Consider the following 18,927-nt stretch of genomic DNA (forward strand, 5'->3'; position numbering starts at 1 on the left):
GATGGTCACTAGAAAGGGTCTACCCCATGGTGCTGGGAGTGAAGCGCAGCCCAGCATGGGCCTCACCAGGACCAACAAGACCAGGAGTCAGGTAAAGCAGGCCTGATGGCCATAAATCATTGAGCCGTGGAAGTTACCAGACTTCTCAACCCACAAACACCAAAGACCATAGTGCAGGTTAGTAGGAAAAATGCTGGATCAGGGGAGAGCAGTCTGGCCCTGGGCCCAGGAGCGGCAGAGGTAGTGCTGCGGCGGTAGGGCTGTGGCGGTGGCACCTGCAGGAAGCTCCTGCAGCTGCTTCCAGAGCTTCAGCTGTGGCTGCTTCCAGAGTCCCTGGCTCATACAGTGGGAGGAATCAAGCAGCAGATCAGAGCGGGAGTGCAAGGAGTACTTTGCTGACACAGAGGCAGGTTCTCTTGCTTTGCCCTGCTTGGATCTGAGTCGCAGTCCTGGCTGGTCGTTCTTGGAGGAGGAGGAGGAGCGCTGGTGTGGCAGAGCTTGCAGTGACAGTGGAGTAGAAGTAGCTTTGAAAACAGCAGTGCAGCCCCTCAAGCTTGGGACAAAGTACTCTCTATACTCTACAAGCAGTCATACTCTGACAAAAAGCTCAAGAGTCAAGTAGTTGACTGGGAACATGAACAGGCAGTGAAAATGCACTTAGACTCAAACTCTAGATTCCTCTTTTGGTGACAAAGAAGATCAAAACATACAGCCAGAAGAAGTCAACAAGGTCAAAGAGCCTACATCAAAAGCCTCCAAGAAAAACATGAACTGGTCTCAGGCCATGGAAGAGCTCAAAAAGGATTTGGAAAAGCAAGTAAGAGAAGTAGAGGAAAAATTGGGAAGAGAATCAAGAGTGATACAAGAAAACCATGAAAAACAAGTCAATGACTTGCTAAATACTAAATACTGAAGAAAATAATACCTTAAAAAACAGACTAACTCAAATGGCAAAAGAGCTCCAAAAAGCCAATGAGGAGAAGAATGCTTTGAAAGGCAGAATTAGTCAAATGGAAAAGGAGGTCCAAAAGACCACTGAAGAAAATAACACCTTAAAAATTAGATTGGAGCAAGTGGAAGCTAGTGACCTTATGAGAAATCAAAATATTATAAAACAGAACCAAAGGAATGAAAAAATGGAAAACAATGTGCAATATCTCACTGGAAAAACCACTGACCTGGAGAACAGATCCAGGAGAGATAATTTAGAAATTATTGGACTATCTGAAAGCCATGATCAAAAAAAGAGCCTAGACATCATCTTTCAAGAAATTATCAAGGAAAACCACCCTGATATTCTAGAGCCAGAGGGTAAAATAGAAATTGAAAGAATCCACCAATTACCTCTTGAAAAAGATCCCAAAAAGAAAACTCTTAGGAATATTGTTGCCAAATTCCAGAGTTCCCAGGTCAAGGAGAAAATATTGCAAGCAGCCAGAAAGAAACAATTTGAGCATTATGGAAACACAATCAGGATTACACAACATCTAGCAGCTTCTACATTAAGGGATCAAAGGGCTTGGAATATGATATTCCGGAGGCCAATGGAGCTAGGATTAAAACCAAGAATCACCTACCCAACAAAACTGAGTATCATGCTCCAAGGCAAAATATGGACTTTCAATAAAATAGAGGACTTTCAAGCTTTCTCAATGAAAAGACCAGAGCTGAATAGAAAATCTGACTTTCAAACACAAGAATCAAGAGGAGCATGAAAAGGCAAATGAGAAAGTAAATTCATAAGGGACTTACTAAAGTTGAACTGTTTTGTTTACATTCCTACATTGAAAGATGATGTGTGTGTAATTCATGAGACCTTTCTCAGTATTAGGGTAGTTGAAAGGAATATACATATATAGAGATAGACGACAGCACAGGGTTAGTTGAATATGAAGGGATGATATCTAAAAAAATTAAATTAAATTAAGGGGTAAGAGAGGAATATATTGAGAGAGGGAGAAAGGGAGAGATAGAATGGGGTAAATTATCTCACATAAAAGTGGCAAGAAAAAGCAGTTCAGTTGGAAGGGAAGATGGGGCAGGTGAGGGGGAATGAGTGAATCTTGCTCTCATTGGATTTGACTTGAGGAGGGAATAACATACACACTCAATTGGGTATCTTACCCCACAGGAAAGCAGGGGGAAGGGGACAAAAAAGGGGGGATGATAGAAGGGAGGACAGATGGGGGAGGAGGTAATCAAAAGCAAACACTTTTGAAAAGGGACAGGGTCAAGGGAGAAAACTGAATGAAGGGGGACAGGGTAGGATGGAGGGAAATATAGTCTTTCACAACATGATTATTGTGGAAGTGTTTTGCATAATGATACATGTGTGGCCTATGTTGAACTGCTTGCCTTCTTAGGGAGGGTGAGTGGGAAGGGAAGAGGGGAGAGAATTTGGAACTCAAAGTTTTAAAAGCAGATGCTCAAAAAAAAAGTTGTTTTTGCATGCAACTGAGAAACAAGATATATAGGGAACGGGGCATAGAAATCTATCTTGCCCTACAGAAAGTAAGGGGAAAGGAGATGGGCGAGGAGTGGGGTGGCAGAAGGGAGGGTTTACTGGGGAACGGGGCAATCACAATATATACCATCTTGGAGTGGGGGGAGGGTAGAAATGGGAGAAAATTTGTAACACAAAATCTTGTAGAAATTAATGTTGAAAACTAAAATATTAAATAATAAAATATGAAAAATAAAAAAGAGGAATTGGTCAGTTGACCTTTTAAATATTTACCTTTAAATTACCATAACTAATACCTAGATTGTTTTTAACTATTGTCTGCCCATGTGACAAAAACAGGTTTGGTTTTTAGTGGCTTATTTTTATTGATATCTTTTGTTCTTATATCACTTTCATTTCAAATATAATTCTTCCCTATTCAGAGAGCCATCCTTTATCACATAGAATAAAAAGAAAGAAAAATAAACTATTCAGCATAACTAATGAACACAACAGCCAAGGCTGACATTCTACCCATCGTTCCACATCCACTGACCCCCATATCTCTGCAAAGAAGGGAGGAAGATACCTTTTCTCATCTCTTCTTCAGGCATAAGATGGGTCATTAGAATTACACAGCACTGGAGTTTTGCTTCTCTCCATTTATATTATGATAGCCATTGTGCATATTGTTATCCTGGTCATCATTTAGGTCACTTTGAATGATTTATATAAATCTTCGCACATCTCTCTAAATTATTGAGATTTCATCACTGCTTAGTGTGCAGCAACATTTCATTAATGTACCATAATTTGTTTAGCCATTCCCCAGTCAATGAGCATTTACTCTGTTTCTGGTCTATTGTTACTATATAAAGTGCTGCTACAAAAATTTTCATTTATATCAGACCTTTGTTTCTACCTTTGACTTCCTGAGGTGTTTAACTGGCAATGGGAACTCTAAGTCAAAGGAGTATGGGCATTTTTTGCCTATTTTTTTTTAGCATAATCCTAAATTGCTTCCCAGAATGGATACACCAATTCACAGTTGCATCAACAGTGTATTAGTATTCCTGTCAAAATTCCTCTAGCATTGACTATTCCCCTTTTGTCATCTTTCCCAATCTGCTGAATACGAGTGAAACTTCAGAGTTGTTTTGCTTGCATTTTTTATTATTAGCGTTTTGGAACAATCTTTTTTTTTAATGAACTTGTATAGGAAGCATTTGCAGATGAGCATTTTCTCTGCAATTTATAGTCTTAAGAAGGTGACTAGACTAGAGCACTGAGAGGTTAACTGACTTGTCTAGAGTGACACAGCCAGTTATGTGTCAGAAAGAGGACATGAACTCAAGTCTTTCTGATTTCTGAGATCAGTTCTTTATCAATAGTAGTAATAATAGATAACACTTATATAGCACCTACTATGTGCCAGGCACTCTGTTAAATGCTTTACAAATATTATCTTATTTTGATTCTTGCAACATTTGATCTACCTGAGTTGTAGATGCTGTTATAATCCCCATTTTACAGTTAAGGAAACTGAGGTAGGGCGCAGTGAAGTGATTTGCCGAGGGTCACACTTTCAGTAAGTTTCTGAGGCCAGATTTGAACCCAGGTCTTCCTGACTCCAGCCCCAGTGTTATATCCATTACACCACTTAGCTTCCCCACACTATACCATACAGTTTCACATGTGGTTGTTAATATTTTGCCATTCATCTTCTTAGACGAATTTTTAAAAGCCTCATTGGACAATGAAAGGGTCATTGAACAAAGTTCAATTGCATTTATTAAGGAATCTCTATGATCTAACACACGAATAAGAGACTCTTTGTTGGAATAGAGCCTTTATTTAAGGCCGTATTTTACTCTACTGAGTAAAATGCCTTTTTGTAACCAATAAACAACAAACAGCAGGAACATGTATTCTCTGTACTTTTCAGTCAATTAAGTGATTGTAAATGTGGTCTATTGTAGAGAATTAGTTACCAAATCCGGCCAGTTCCCTTCTCATACTATTGTCAAGGAAACCCCAAGAGGCATATAAATCAATCTCATTAGGATTTTATAAAAATGAAAAATAAGCATGTGGATCAGTAGCCTCTTTATGGATATTAACATCATCCATGTGATTTTTTTCCTTCCTCAGCATGTATCTGGTCTGGTCCAAAAGTTGTGTCTTGACTTTACTTCTTAATCATTTCTACTTCTTCAAATAGAAAATCAGGGCCTGGGGGGGTGGGGTGGGGTGTGGAGCCATGATGGCTGCATGAAAACAGCGCCTTAATGGAGCTCTCTCACAAATTCTGTCAAGATACTTCTAAAAAAAGTGAATCTGAGCAGATTTGAGAGAGTTAGAAGCCACTAATAGACTGAGTAGGGCAGGAACGCCAGGTATAGAATGGTAACAGACCACACCAGAATGGTAGCAGCAAAGGAACCCAGCCAGCGTGCCAGTCTGGGAGAGCTCCAGCACGAGAAACAAAGGAGCAGGAGCAGGCCCAAGGTGGAAGTACTGGCTGTGGCAGTGATCCCCAGGCCTCTGAGCCCAGGGCAGGAGTTTTTTGGAGCTACTTGAGACACCAGTGCAGAGCCTGTGACCGCAGGAGCAGCTACCCCTGTGGCCTCCAGCCCACACAGAGTCTAAAGACTTGGAAGTCGCCTTCTTGAACTTCTGGGAGCCATGCTGACCAGGTAAAACAGCTCTCATCCCTCTCTTCCTCACCCAGATAATACTCCCTCAGGAGAAACCCTGAAATAGAGGGGCCAGAAGTGGGGCTTCAGTAGCCTTGCAGCTCAGGAAGCTGGGGAGTCCCCCTCTTGTGGAGGCAGATGGAGACAGACTAGTGCAAGAAGAGAGGTGTCCCAGCAGGCCCCACCTCAGCAAAACAGTGAGAGTTCCTAAGTCCCAGGGGGGTGGAGCTAGCAAATGTCAATACCAGGACCCCAGACGTGCTTTCACACAGCCAGGGGAAGTGCCAGACACCAGCACAGACAACAGCTGAGACCAGCTGTGCTATATAGTGCAGCCACAGGGGAAGAGGAGATTTCCAGCAGCCAGACCTCCCCTCCCCCACACCTCATGAAACCAGAAGCCACAGCACACAAAGCCAGTGAGCTCCAGAAGCAAAGATCCACTTTAGAAGCCAGGGGGAAAAAACAAACACCATGAAAAAACAAACCGAGAAGCCAAAGACTATTGATTCCTATTATGGAGACAGGGAAGATCAAAATACCAATTCAGAAGAGGACAACATTGAAACTATACCTGCATCTGAAACCTCAAAAGGGAATGTGAACTGGTCTCCAACTCAAAAAGCATTCTGGGAAGAACTCAAGGAGGACTTTAAAAACCAAATTAGAGAGGTAAAAGAAAAAATGGAAAAAATGGAAAATCAGGGCCTGAGGGTGAGGGTGCAAATGTGGTAGTTCCTCTGTCAATGATAATAAAAATGATCAAACTACATAAAGACTGCTAATTCTTACTGGTATGACTCTCACATCAGTAAATTGCCATTCTATGTCTATTACATTATATTCCATTTTGATGGTGGTATTTTTTCAGGGCTCACCAATTCCAGCAACTTCCTCAGTCTTCCAGAATAAAGAAAACTATATTGGTCTATTTCCCAACAGCCAGTCAATCAATAACTCAACATTTTTAAAGTACTTACTTGTGCCAGGCCCTATGCTGGGCTCTGAAGACAGAAAGATGAAAACCAAAACAGTTCCTGTTCTCAAGAAATTTATACCCTTTTTAAAAGAAATTTACTGGTACCTTTTGTTTTTACATTATCTTAATTTCTGAATTTATCCCTTCCCTCTACCCCTACATAGAAAGCAATCTGTTATCGCAAAGAATAAAAAGGAGTTGGGGGGAAGAACTTATGAAATACCTAATCAAATAACAAGCATTTATTAGGCACCTACTATGTTCTAGGCACTGTGCTAGGTGCTGAGGAGGCAAAGACAAAAATGAAACAATTCCCATCCTCAAAGTGAGAGGCACAACATGTATACATCTAATATACACAAAATAAATAAATATAAGGTAGAAGGCACAAGAAATGGGGTAACAAGGAAAGGTTTCATTAAAAGGTGCCCCTTGAGTTGATTTCTGGAGCAAACAGGGATTCTAAGGCATGTGGGTAAGAAAAGAGCACATTCCAAGAATTGGGTAAAGCTCACAGGCATGGAGAAAGGAAAGGGGGTGCTGTGAGGAAGCCTGTCACATGCCACGGAGCAAAGTAGAAGGAAGGAGACAAGTACAAGTAATTGGGTTGGGGGAGGGAGGGGGGACCAGAAAGCAATAGCAGCTGGAGGACTCAGAAGGAAGGAGGAAAGAAAGAAGCATTAATCACCTCTTGCATTCCAGGCACTATGCTAAGTGCTTTATGGATATTGTCTCATTTGTTCCTCACAATAACCCCAAGAGGTGCGTATTATCATGATCTCCATTTTACAGCTGAGGAAATTGAGAGAGACAGACAGACAGACAGACAGACAGACAGATGTTAAATATTTTCTCAGGATCACTAGTATCTGAGGCTGGATTTGAACTCAGGCCCAGCACTCTGTTATCACCATTCTACCACCTCTGAGGTTTTATGTGGGAAGTAGCACTTCAGCCGGACTTTGAAGGATGTTAGGGACTGAGGTGAGGAGGTGAGTACTGAGGACACAGAGACAGTCTCTAAAGGCATTGTGCCGGGAGGAGGAATGTGTGTAAGGAACAGCAAAAAAGTTAGTTTGGCTGGACTGTAGTGTGCATGAAGGGAAGTAATGTTTAATAAGGCTGGAAAGATAGGATGGAGCCAGACTGTGAAGGCCTTCAAATGCTGAACAGAAGTTTGCTTCTGATCCTAAGTCACTGGGAGTCACTGGGATTTAATGAGTGCCATTGCATAATACAGTGAGCCACCTAGAAGCTACTGACAGCCACCTAGAAGACAGATGGGAGAAGCAAGAGACTTAAGGAAGACCAAAGGTCACTGCAATAAGCACAAGCAAGATGTGATGAGAGCCTGGACTGGGATGATGGTTGTGTAAGTGGAAAGAAGGGGACAGGTACAGGAGAAGGTGTGTAAGTAGAATCAACAAGACTCAGAAATTCATTAAAAAAAATAACTTCTATCCGCTTCATATGCGCCTCTCCATGTATATCTTCTCCCATCCTGGCCTCTTCTATTAGAATGTCATCTCCCTGAGGGCAGAAACTATGAGAAGCGGGACTTGAATCCAGGTCTTCCTGGCCCCAGAGCTGGCTTGCTATCCATTAGGCCATTTTGCCTCTCAAACAGCTCCAATATACGAATGTAATATAATATTACTGGGTCCTAAGAAATGATGAATATGGGAAATTTAAGAAAAAACATGGAGAAACATGAAATGATGCAGTATAAAGAAAGCAGAAGCAAGAGAACAAAGTACACAGTGACTACAAAAATCTAAATGATAAAAATTAAAAAACAGGAAAACTTAAACTGTCATGAAAAATCTTGGTCCTGAAGAACCAATAAGGAAACATACCTTCCTTTCAGCAATAAGAAAAGTGGGGATGAAGGGCAGAGAATATGATATAAGCTGCTGTGAAATTCAGCTACTGTATGACAACTGATTTTGCTTAAATGCTTTATTTGTTGTAAGGAAAGGGCTCAAGCGGGAGGAGAAGGGAAATTGCCATAATATAAATACTTAAATCAACAATAAAACTTTAAGTTAAAAAAATGAAAAAGAAACTACCCTGGTGTTTCTGCCACTACTGCCAAGAGCCAGAGCCTGGATTCTGTGGGACCTCCAATAACGGAGTGAGAATTTAAGTATTACAAATTTACAGAGAGTGAGAACTGTCTGTATAGGCATGAGTCTTTCAAGTAGTCTACAAGTCATTACACTCACCCATTTCCCAAGTCTAGGCTACATTGTCCAACATATTTTTCACTCTTTACCTTCCCCCTCCCCACCAACAATGTCCATCTGTACATTGATGTCAGTGAGTATCAAAGTATATGTCGACTCGGTTTGGAGAATCTTGTCAGGGTCTTCTCAGAATTACTCCCTTTTCATCCTCAGCAACAGATGTTGGCACATTAGTTGCAATTATCTTAGTAGCTGTCATGGGATCAGTTTGCTCATGCTCAAATCATGAGCACTACAAGGTGAAACCTCTAGTGTCCTCTGAAATTACTTCTTGCTGCCTTTTGTCACATGATGAAATCAATTCTGCCGACCCTTCTGTTTGCCTCCTAGAAGGATATGAGCCATCCTTCCATTTGCTGCAGTTTCCTTTAGTCTTCTGCTTTCATTTATCTTGAAAATACCAATAATGATATAGTTTATTTTTTCCAATTGAATGTCAATTTGTGGAAGAGACAAAGGTCTCACATTCAGAGGACCCATAATTAAGTTAATGTTTCTAGAGCCTAAAAACATGTGGGATTCTTAGCACCCTACTTTCCAACTCTCCTTCACCATCATCAGGGTGGGAGCATAGAACTGAGAGACGTTTTAAATTTTTCTTTGTTTCCCAGTTACCCACGCTCACAATCTAAGGGGTCATTCTGAGACTCCTTACTCTCTTTCACTACCCCTATCTAATTAGTTGCTATGTCCTGCTGATTATCCCTTCCTAACAACTCTCATATAAACCTCCTTTCTCTTCTGACACTTCCACCACCCTTGCACAAGCCCTTATCACCTCATGCCTGGACTATTATAATAGCATGCAGGTTGGTCTCCCTGCCTCAAGTCTCCTCACTCTAGTCCGTCCTCTACTCAGTTGTCATAATGATCTTCCCAAAGCACAAATCTGACCCACCTCCCTGTTCAATAAGCTCTAATGGCTCCCTACCACCTAAAGGATCAAATATAAAATCTTCTCATTGCTTCTCAAAGATCTTCATAATACGGCTCCCTCCTACCTTTCTGTTCTTGAGATTGCTGTGACCAAAGACGTTATCACATAGTGACCAATCTATTAGCTTCATGAATAACCTCTCCCAAGTGTCATTACCCAGGGTTTCCAAACTCCCATTCTAATCACCATACCTCATCTTATGAATTCAGATATCATAATGCCCATTATGAGATTTAAATTACTATTAATGACATTATTAAAGTTAGTAATTTTAGATGGCTAAGATGTGGCAGCTAGAGGGTGCAATGAATAGAATACTAGGCCTGGAATCAGGAAGACCTCAGACACCTACTAGCCGTGTGACCCTGGGCAAATCATTTAACCCTGTTTACCTCACTCTACTTAACTGTAAAATTAGCTGGGGAAGGAATTGGCAAAACCACTCCAGTATCTTTGCTAAGACAACCCCAAATGGGGTCACAAAGAGTTGGCCATGGCTGAAACAACTGAACAACAACAAAAAGAAATCAAAAGGATGACAGTTTTAAAAAAAACTGTCATTTTTCTAACCTCATTGTCTCACAATAAACACGAACACGAATTCCAATTTAACGTTTTATTATTCCCATCAATCAATGACTCTACGGTATTTATGGTGACTCTATCTTGCGCCAAATACTGAGCTAGGTTTGAGGGACACAAAGTCAAAAGTACCCTTGTTCTAGAGAAGCTTACATTCTAAGGGCAGCATGTACATACTGTCTATTGATTGAATAAAGTAAGACACTGGTGCCTGACATATAGGTGCTTAATAAATGCTAGCTGACTGATTAACTGATACAAGATAATTTTGAGAAGAAAGAACCAGCAGTTGGGGAGATCAGGAAAGTCTTCATATAGAAGGTGGTGCTTGGCCCGGGCTCTGAAGAAAACTAGAAATCCTAAAGGGCAGAGGTAAAGAAGTGCATTTCAGACATAAAGGAGCCTGTGCAAAGACGGCGAGGTGGTGGAGAGGACAGAGCGTTAGGCCAGGAGTCAGGAAGACCTGGATTCAAATCTGACCTCAGACACTTACTAGCTGTCTGACCTTGGGCAAATCACTTAATCTCTTATCTCCCAGAGTTTCCTCAATTGCAAAACGGGATCCTCCTAGTAGCTACTTCCCAGGATTTGGGGGAGGATCAAATGAAATCATCTTTTTTTTAAAGTGCCTAGCACAGTCCCTGGCACACTGCATAAATGCTAGATATTATTATCATGTATTAGAATGGTGAAGAGACTAGTTTGTCTGAACTGTAGTATGTACGAACAGGTCTGATATGTAATAGGGCTCAGAAGGTAGATGGAGGAGGACTATAAATGACAAACAGAGAAGTTTATATTTCATCCTGGAGACAAAAGGTAGCCCTGGAATTCATTGAGTAGGTGATTGACATGATCAGAATCGTGTTTTAGAAAGATCACTTTGGCAGCAGTGTGGAGGGCTGAAAAGAAAAAAAAGGTTTGAGTCAGGAGAATGATTAGGAAGGAGGCTGTTATAGTAGTGCACATTAGAGGTAGTAATGACTTGACCTAGGGTGGCAGTTGTATAACTGGAAAGAAAGAGGTAAATGGGAGAGACGTTAATGGATGTAGCAATCAAGAAGTTTTGGTAACTGATTAGGCATGGAGGATGAGGGAGAATGAGGAGTTGAACATGAAAATGAGATTTCTAACATAAGCAACTGGAAGAATGGTGGCATCCTTATTTAAGTTCAGTGTAAGGTGTAAAGTTCTGGGGAGAAAAATCTGTTCTGTATGTTAAATTCTAGATGTCTATGGCATATCTAGCTAAAAAGTCCAAAAGGACTTTTGAGATGTTGGAATAGAGCTCAAGAGAGAGAGGAGTTCTAGGAGACATCAGCATAGATAACATTCAAACCCATAAGAGCTGATGATGTCAACAAGAGAGAATGTGGAAAGAGAAGAGTTCTCAGGACAGTGTGTTGGGGTACCCTTAAAGTTAAGGAGTGTATAATGGATGAAAATCCAGCAAAGAACACCAAGGAGCTGTCAGGTAGAAGGAAAACTAAGCAAGATGAATGCCATGAAAGGAAAGGATAGTCAAGTGTGTCAAATACCATAAAGAGGTCAATTAAGATGTGGACTGGGAAAAGGTGTCCAGATATGACAATAAAGAGATCACTGATAACTTTAGAAAAAGCAATCATAGTTTAATGACATCAAAAGCCAGACTGAAAAGGGTTGAGAAGTGAGCAAGAGGAGAAGAACTGGAAGCAGAAAGTATAGACTGCTTTTTCTAGGAGTTTGACTAAGGGAGGGAGGAGGAATATAGGATAAAAGCTTGAAGGCATGGTAGGGCCTACTGAAGATTTATTAATTTTAGAGGAGAATTGAACATGTTTGTTGTTGTTGACAGCAAGGAAAGAGCAAGTAGATAGGGAGAGATTGAAGACTGGTGGCAGGGATGATTTGCAGAAAATTATCTGGAAAAGACAGGAGAGGACAGGATCAAAGGTAAACAGGAGAATTTCTTTATCCAATATCAGAGGAAAGAAAAAAATGGGGGATGATTTTCAAGGGGTTGTGAAATAGGGGAGTGGGACAGAAGACATGGCCTCTTATTTTCTCAGTACTGTTGCTCAAAATCCACATATATTTTGGGAAGAGGGAAGCCTTTTGGGAAGGAACAGCCTACTATTCATAACCTAACATTTCTCACACACATTCTCTACTCTTCTTATATTTTATACTCTCCTGCCCCCTATACTCTGTGATCTAGTGTCATTGGCTTTTCCTCAAAGGAGAAACTCTATCTCTCAACACTGGGCATTTTCACTGACTGTTCCCCATGCCTGGAATACTCTACCTCCTCATCTCCCTTCCCTTGCCTCCTTCCAAGTCCCCATTTAAATTCTACCCTCTACAGGAAGCCTTTCTTGATCCCCATTAATTCTAGTGATTTCCATCTAATTATCTTCAGTTTATTTTGTATATAGCTTGTATATAATATGTGCATGATTGTTTGCATGTTGCCTCCCCCATTGGATTGTGAGCTCCTTGAGAACAGGCATTATCTTTTGCCTTTCTTTTTACCCCAGCACTTAGCATCGTGTAGCAGACACTTAATAAATGTTAATTATTATTACTGTTGTTTGCCATTGGTGTACTTGCATGTAACATGTTATCTACTCTAGGCTTTAAATTAGTAATGATATTATTAAAGTGAGAGTAATCTTGTGGGAGAAGCAGCCAATATTTTCCCACTCTAGTGTGAAGCATTCTAGAACTTCCTTGGTTGGGTTTATGTCTTCCTGGTCTTTGATCTGTACATTATGGAACTGGGTTGATAAGTGACATATGAAACGGAGTGGCTGATACTTTTAGGTATCTGGCCCCTGTGGAGAGGCTGTAGGAGAGAGAGAAAGAGAATTTGTTAAGTGCTTTAAGCACTTAATGCTAGGCACTGGAGATACAAAGAAAAGTAAGCAAGATAGCCCCAGTCCTCAAGGAGCTTATATTCCAATGATGAAAGACAATAAACAAAAGGAGGCTGGAAAAAAGGCAGTTTGGAGGTGACATGCTGTGGTGATGGCTGAGAAGTGGTACAGAGGCCTGGTTCTGGACAAGATATGGCAAAAGCTTACCTCTCAGAGTCCAGGGCCCCAGGGGCAGAGTCCAGGGTTCCGGGGAGGAGGAGAAGGAGATGGTGGCTAGAATAGAGGCAGCATCATGTTGAGACGTCTGGAAAATGGCACAGAGGCCTGTTTCCAGACAAGATAATCTGAAAGCTCACCTATCAGAGCCTTGTGTCCCAGGAAATTTTGATAGCCTGGGAAAAATCATTCTGAAGCATTAAGTACAACTTTTCTTCAAGCTTTGTAGTAAACATTAATGGCTAAATTCCACTTCAAGTTCCACTAACATGTCGAGGTTGGGGGGGGGAACACAACAAAAAAAGACAGTAAGACTACATGAGCAGCCTAGAGTACTATAACTAAATTCTAAGATGGCATATAATTATATACTATTTGCCAGATTCTGAAATAGCATGTAACATGCCATTAAATGTTTATTTCCTCTTGTTTTTCCTGAAGAGTCCCACCCAGTCACCAAAAGGGAAAGTCTCAATATAACATGAGATTGGTTTTGCTTTTCCCTCTGGCTATTAACATGTAGACCTGGAAAAACATTGCTACCACTTTAACATATTTTAAGAAATAGCAGGAATCATTTATGCACAAGATTCAGAGGGACTATTTTTGTCTGGCTCATTAACAACAAGTCAAGTGTAGATATGCTAGGGCCAACTAAACTATGCATTTGGTAAAGTCTGGTTTATAGTCCCTCTGACCTTTTTTATAATGTATGGGGACATTGTGCTATTAAGATTCTTTAAGCGGTAAGTGCTGTCCTCCTTCCTCTGTAAATGAAAATGAATTAATACTGCAGGCACTGTTTTAATTTTGTCTTTGTAACCTCAGCACCCGGCACAATATGTGACACATAGCAAGCATTTAATATATGCTTGTTGATCATTTGCCAAATAATATATACAAGTCTATACACATCTTTACATAATTATATTTGAGAAGATCATGTCCTTTCTCACTAATATTAGTATAGCACATGTTCTGGGGTTCACATACAGGTCAGGTCCCCAGGGTTTAGATGGCTTCTGCATTTCTTTGGGGTTCTAGTGTTAGTATTGGGGGGTATCAGGATCATAGCAAATAGTAAGTGCTCAATAAATGCTTGTTGCTTTGCCTTCTTATAACTCACATAAGCATTCAAACAGAAGTTCTGACAAAGAAAATGGTCTGACTTTTAAGAGAACACATCAGAAAATTGTCTACTTGATCTAAAACAAGAGAGAAAAAAATCCTGAAAACAAGGTTATCCAATAACAAAAGTCACCAGTGGAAAAGCTCTCTGGTGGGTTCCTGCAAATAAGAAGAGACTAGAGTTTATCTCGAACTAGGCCCACCCACATGTGGTATATGCTCAAGTCTATTCTCCGAACCCCGACTAGCACGGTCAGGTCAGGTCCCTAGGGCTTGTTGTTGCTGTTGGTCCTTCATTCTTGAGGGGGACCAATGACACCAGGAGGGGTGATGTCTTGATTTTCAAGTGAACTGAATTTAAGTGAGGCAGAGCTATGCAAAGTCATCAGTCTCACTCTCTCCTCCAGAGTCAGATAGGTCAGGATGACTGGCAATGGCTCCCAACGTAGTGGGAGACTTTGGCCTTTGTAAGCTAAGGTCTTTCTCAGTTTCAGTTTGTCTGAGGCAACGGCCATTCAGAAATTGAAGGCTAGGTCAGAATTTAGGCAAAGGATGGCCTGTTTGTCTTCACAAAACAATTAGTCTGTATGGGGAAGACCCTCAGAGTTCCTGACCAGAACAGAAACAGTTGCTAGCCTAAGCAGTCACTAAATATCCTCTGGACTCTGGTATCAATCTAAAGGCAGAGCAGAGAGGGCAGGGAGAAAGAAGGGCTGGAGCACCTTTCTTGTGAGTCTGAACTGGTTTGTTTCCTGGCATGATTATCAATTGATATCAGTTGGTCATCCAATTAGCTTTTAGAAAGGGGTATTTATTGAAATGCTCCACATAAGTACATACAGGTTATGAAGTCATAGAACCTGGGCCTGTATTATTGGTATTGGGAACTCCTAGGTGAGAAAACTTCTGCTGATTGGCAACTCTTTTGCAAGTTATAGTCTTAGTCGTAGAGGGTTGAGCATAGCACGGAGATGTTAAATTACTTGCCATGAGTCACCCAACCTTTTTGTGTCAGAGGTAACACTTGATCTCAGGTCTTCCTGGTGTGTGTCTGTCTCTGTCTGTCTCCCTGTCTCCACACCAGAGGTATCAGAGACACAGCCAGCAATACTCCTGAGTAAGGCCTGAACCAGATTAAATGTAGTTGGGAAATACTTAACAAAATAAATACAAAAAATAAATTAAAAAAAAAGAAAAAAAGTATTTATTTACTAAGAGAGTATAATAAAAACAGACATTCCCACAAAAGTCTGTGATATATTCACCCACCAGTTTATTTAGAGAGCACAGGTACAAGGGGGGCAGCTTGCATCTCCTGGTGCTGCAAGTCCTTTTCTCATCTTTGTGGAGACCCCCGTGAAGCTCCCCTTGGGCTTTTGTAGCTCTTCTCTTGGGGCTTCTCACAGAACCTTGAATCTGCCTTTCCTTATCTCGTCTTCTTGGCTCCTGATGCTGACACCAGAACCACAGAGATGAGGTTGGGGCCCTGAGGAATTCAAACCCAGGCCCTTCCCCACTATGCTGACAGTGTATCCTTGGTCACTCCCACATTAACTCCATACCTTCTCACAGTCTAGTACGTCTAGTTACCCCAGCATGCTAGAACAGTTACTTTAAGACATTTGATCACACATTGACATTACATTATTATTGCAAGAAGGGCATATGCAGTGCCTCACTTTATTCATGTACCTGGTACTCGGAGTCCACCTTGTGCTGCATATCCCGCAGATATTGAGCATCACTGACGAATTTCTGCCTGTCCCTTGCTTCGTGCATCATGAAAATTTAACCCCAACCTGCACACAAAAAGGAAATAAATGCTTTGAAATGTGATATTTGATTATTCCAGTGTTCTTAATTTTTTACCATAATAGCTTTTCTTAAAAAAGTAATGGATTTAACTACTATTGTTTGGAAGTTAGGGAGGCAGCATTGCATAGTGGGAAGGATTTGGGGTCAAAGGTCTTGAATCCTGCCTCACTACCTGAGGGACTGACCCTGGGCAAATCACTTCATTTCTTTGTGCCTTAGTTTCCTCCTCAGAGTTGGACTCAAATGGCCTCTGAGGTCCCTTCTGGCTCTAGTATGCTGAGGAACGGGTGCCTTGTGCTGACACCCTTAGGTTTTACCTTTCCAACTATGAATAGTGCAGTTATATTAATCGGCTAGCTCCAACGAACTTGTCTAATTATTAGAAAGAAAACAAATCTACTAATACATAATGTAGAGGGAGAAAAAAGGAAAACCTAGAAAAGGTAAATAAACACTAACCAAGTTACAAAATTCTAACTTCTTAAAGATCATAGGTAGTTTTGTTTAGCTGCTCATTCTGTTGTCATGGAATCTAGACAAATAAATAACATGTCCAATTATCAAAGAGCTTCTCATGCATCAAGATGTAGATGTAGAAATGCAAAAGATGCCTGCCAGACTTGTCTTTGAGTAAACTAATTTTTTGTTTCATTTAATCTAAGTTAATTATATTAATGTCATTCTTATTCTGCCATTCCCAAGTAAAACTTTTATACAGAACTAGTCATAAAGAAAACTCTTTAATCTTCCTTATTTCTTTGCCCCAAAGACCTGCACACAGTAAGAGCTTAATAAATGCTTTTCCATTCTATTCCACAGCTGGCTGAGGCAGTGACTTAAAAAAGCATAACTGGTGGGCATTTAATATATACAATCACTCAACAACAGCCTTTCCTCCCTTCCCAAAGTACTACCACTACCATGAATTACAGAGGAACAGAACTGCCCTTTCCCTCCTTCCCCAGGTCTTTCCCTCTGGGTTTCCCTTTTACAACTTCTTTTCCCCTTTAAGACTATGGATGTTCAGCTTAACTCAATTTTATCTGTACAAAAACATTGGATCAGGGGTAGGGGAGACATGAACATATAGTGAATATTTTCCCTAGCCTGCAACTTCTAAGGTCACAGAATTACAAAATTTGATAGCTGGAAAGGATCTGAGAAGTACAACCCAAAAGACATTACCACTAAAACACATCTAGGAAGTGACCAACTAGCCACTGCCTAAAGCTTTCCAATAAGGGGAAAACCACCACCTCTTAGCCCAATCCATGTTAGGATAGCTCTAATTGTTGGGGATTTTTCCTGACTTCAAGCTTAAATTTGCTTCTTTACAGCTTCAACCCACTGGTCCGGGTTCTGCCCTCAAGGGCTAAAGAGAACAAACAGAAGTTCTTCCATATGTAAGCTTTTCAAATATTCGAAGATAACTATCACTTTCTCCCAGAGACTTCTCTAGGTTAAACACGCCCACCTCCTTCAACCCATTCTCATACAACATGGACTCAAGAGTCTTCCACTACCCTGACTGACTTCTTCTAGAACCTTACCAGATTATCTATGACTTTAAATAGGGGTGCCCAGGACTAAATGTTTTTGTTTTTTAATACAGACCTGATTTGACCAAGGAAAAAATACAAAAGTTTTGATTCAGTTAATGCAGCTCAGGCTATATTAACTTTTTTTTTTGACTGTTGCATCACACATCCCACCTATATTGGGCATTCAGTTTACTAAGACCTCCAGAGCTTTTTTAAACAAACTGCAGGCCTATCCCATTCTGCACTTGTGAAGTTTTTGTTTTTTTAACTCAAGGGTAAAACTAGGGTTTAGCCTTACTGAGCTTCATCTTCTTATTAGGTGTTGTATACAGTTTGTCAGGATCTTTCTGGATCCTGACTCTATCATCCACTGTGTTAGTTAGTCCTCCCTCCCAGTTTGAATCATTTCCAAATCTGATGAGCATTCCAACTATACCTTACTATGTCATTGATAAAAATGTTAAATAGCGTAAGAAAAGGCTAAGCATTGATCCCTGGGACAGGACACCAGAGACCTCCTGCCACACTGACATTGAACCACTAATGATTTTTTTTTTAATTAGCCCCATCTGGACTATAACAAAAAAGGGAAAAGGTTTTCTCTTATTGCTATAGTCACTTCACTGAGTACAGCCTCTTCTTCCCAGGCCTGCCTGGATGACTGCAGACAACGTAGAAGAAGAGGTCATATGTTAATCATCTATACTGATTCTCTCTCCTATGCCTGGCAAGCACACTTCCCCCTACCTCCTACCCCCACCCCCACCCCTAATCCCCCTTTCAGAATCTCAGGCTTTCTGACTTGGCATAAGTCATCTTCTGGAGGAGGTCTTTCTCAGTCCCCCCTGCTGCTTTCCCCTCTTAAAGCCACCTAGTATTTATTTTATATTCATGTATACACCAACATATATACATGCTGCATCTCTCACTAGACTATAGGCTTCTCAAGGGTATAGCTCCTTGAAAGCAGAAACTGTTTTCACATTTTTCTTTGTCACCTCAGGGATCATAAGAGAATTTGGCAAGTATTAAGTGCTTAATAAATGCTTGCTGATGGAGTGAGTAGACCTCAGGACTTCCTATTCAGTGGCTTACCTCTAAATCTGAATCCACCAAGCAAAAATTTCATCTTATCCTTCTTTAACTACAAAATAAATATCTTTCCAATCCCCTTTGCAATTCAGGAGCTTTTTGGACAGAACTATGCCTCTACATGAGAAAAAAGAGGCAGATAAAAATACCCAAGCTATTATGGGAAATCCTGGGGGTATGGAGCAGCAGCTATTTGCATTGCATATCTACAGTCTCCCAGTGCCCTAAAAAACTGAAGTATCACCTGGATTGAGTCACCTATGCCTAAAGGTGTTAGAGTTCAAACTTAATTTAAAATGTGTTTCATTCTGACTCTCTTTTTGCAATTAAACATAACTTTCTTTTTATTGGAGGGCAAAAAGGGATCAGCAATCTTGAATTCTCCTGAAATTGC

At 40.7% G+C, this 18,927-nt stretch overlaps 1 protein-coding gene across 1 annotated transcript in view; it reads right to left on the reverse strand.

Annotated features, from left to right (window-relative positions):
* MARCHF10 (membrane associated ring-CH-type finger 10) overlaps positions 1–18,927 on the reverse strand; it is a 218,170-nt gene that overhangs the window by 193,745 nt on the left and 5,498 nt on the right. Inside the window, 1 exon segment of the mRNA XM_036755641.1 lies at positions 15,778–15,884. Within this exon segment, the coding sequence (XP_036611536.1) occupies positions 15,778–15,867 (90 nt within the window). The 5' untranslated portion in view covers positions 15,868–15,884.

Source organism: Trichosurus vulpecula, chromosome 4 (genome assembly GCF_011100635.1).
Source record: "Trichosurus vulpecula isolate mTriVul1 chromosome 4, mTriVul1.pri, whole genome shotgun sequence".
Classification (NCBI taxonomy): Eukaryota; Metazoa; Chordata; class Mammalia; order Diprotodontia; family Phalangeridae; genus Trichosurus; species Trichosurus vulpecula.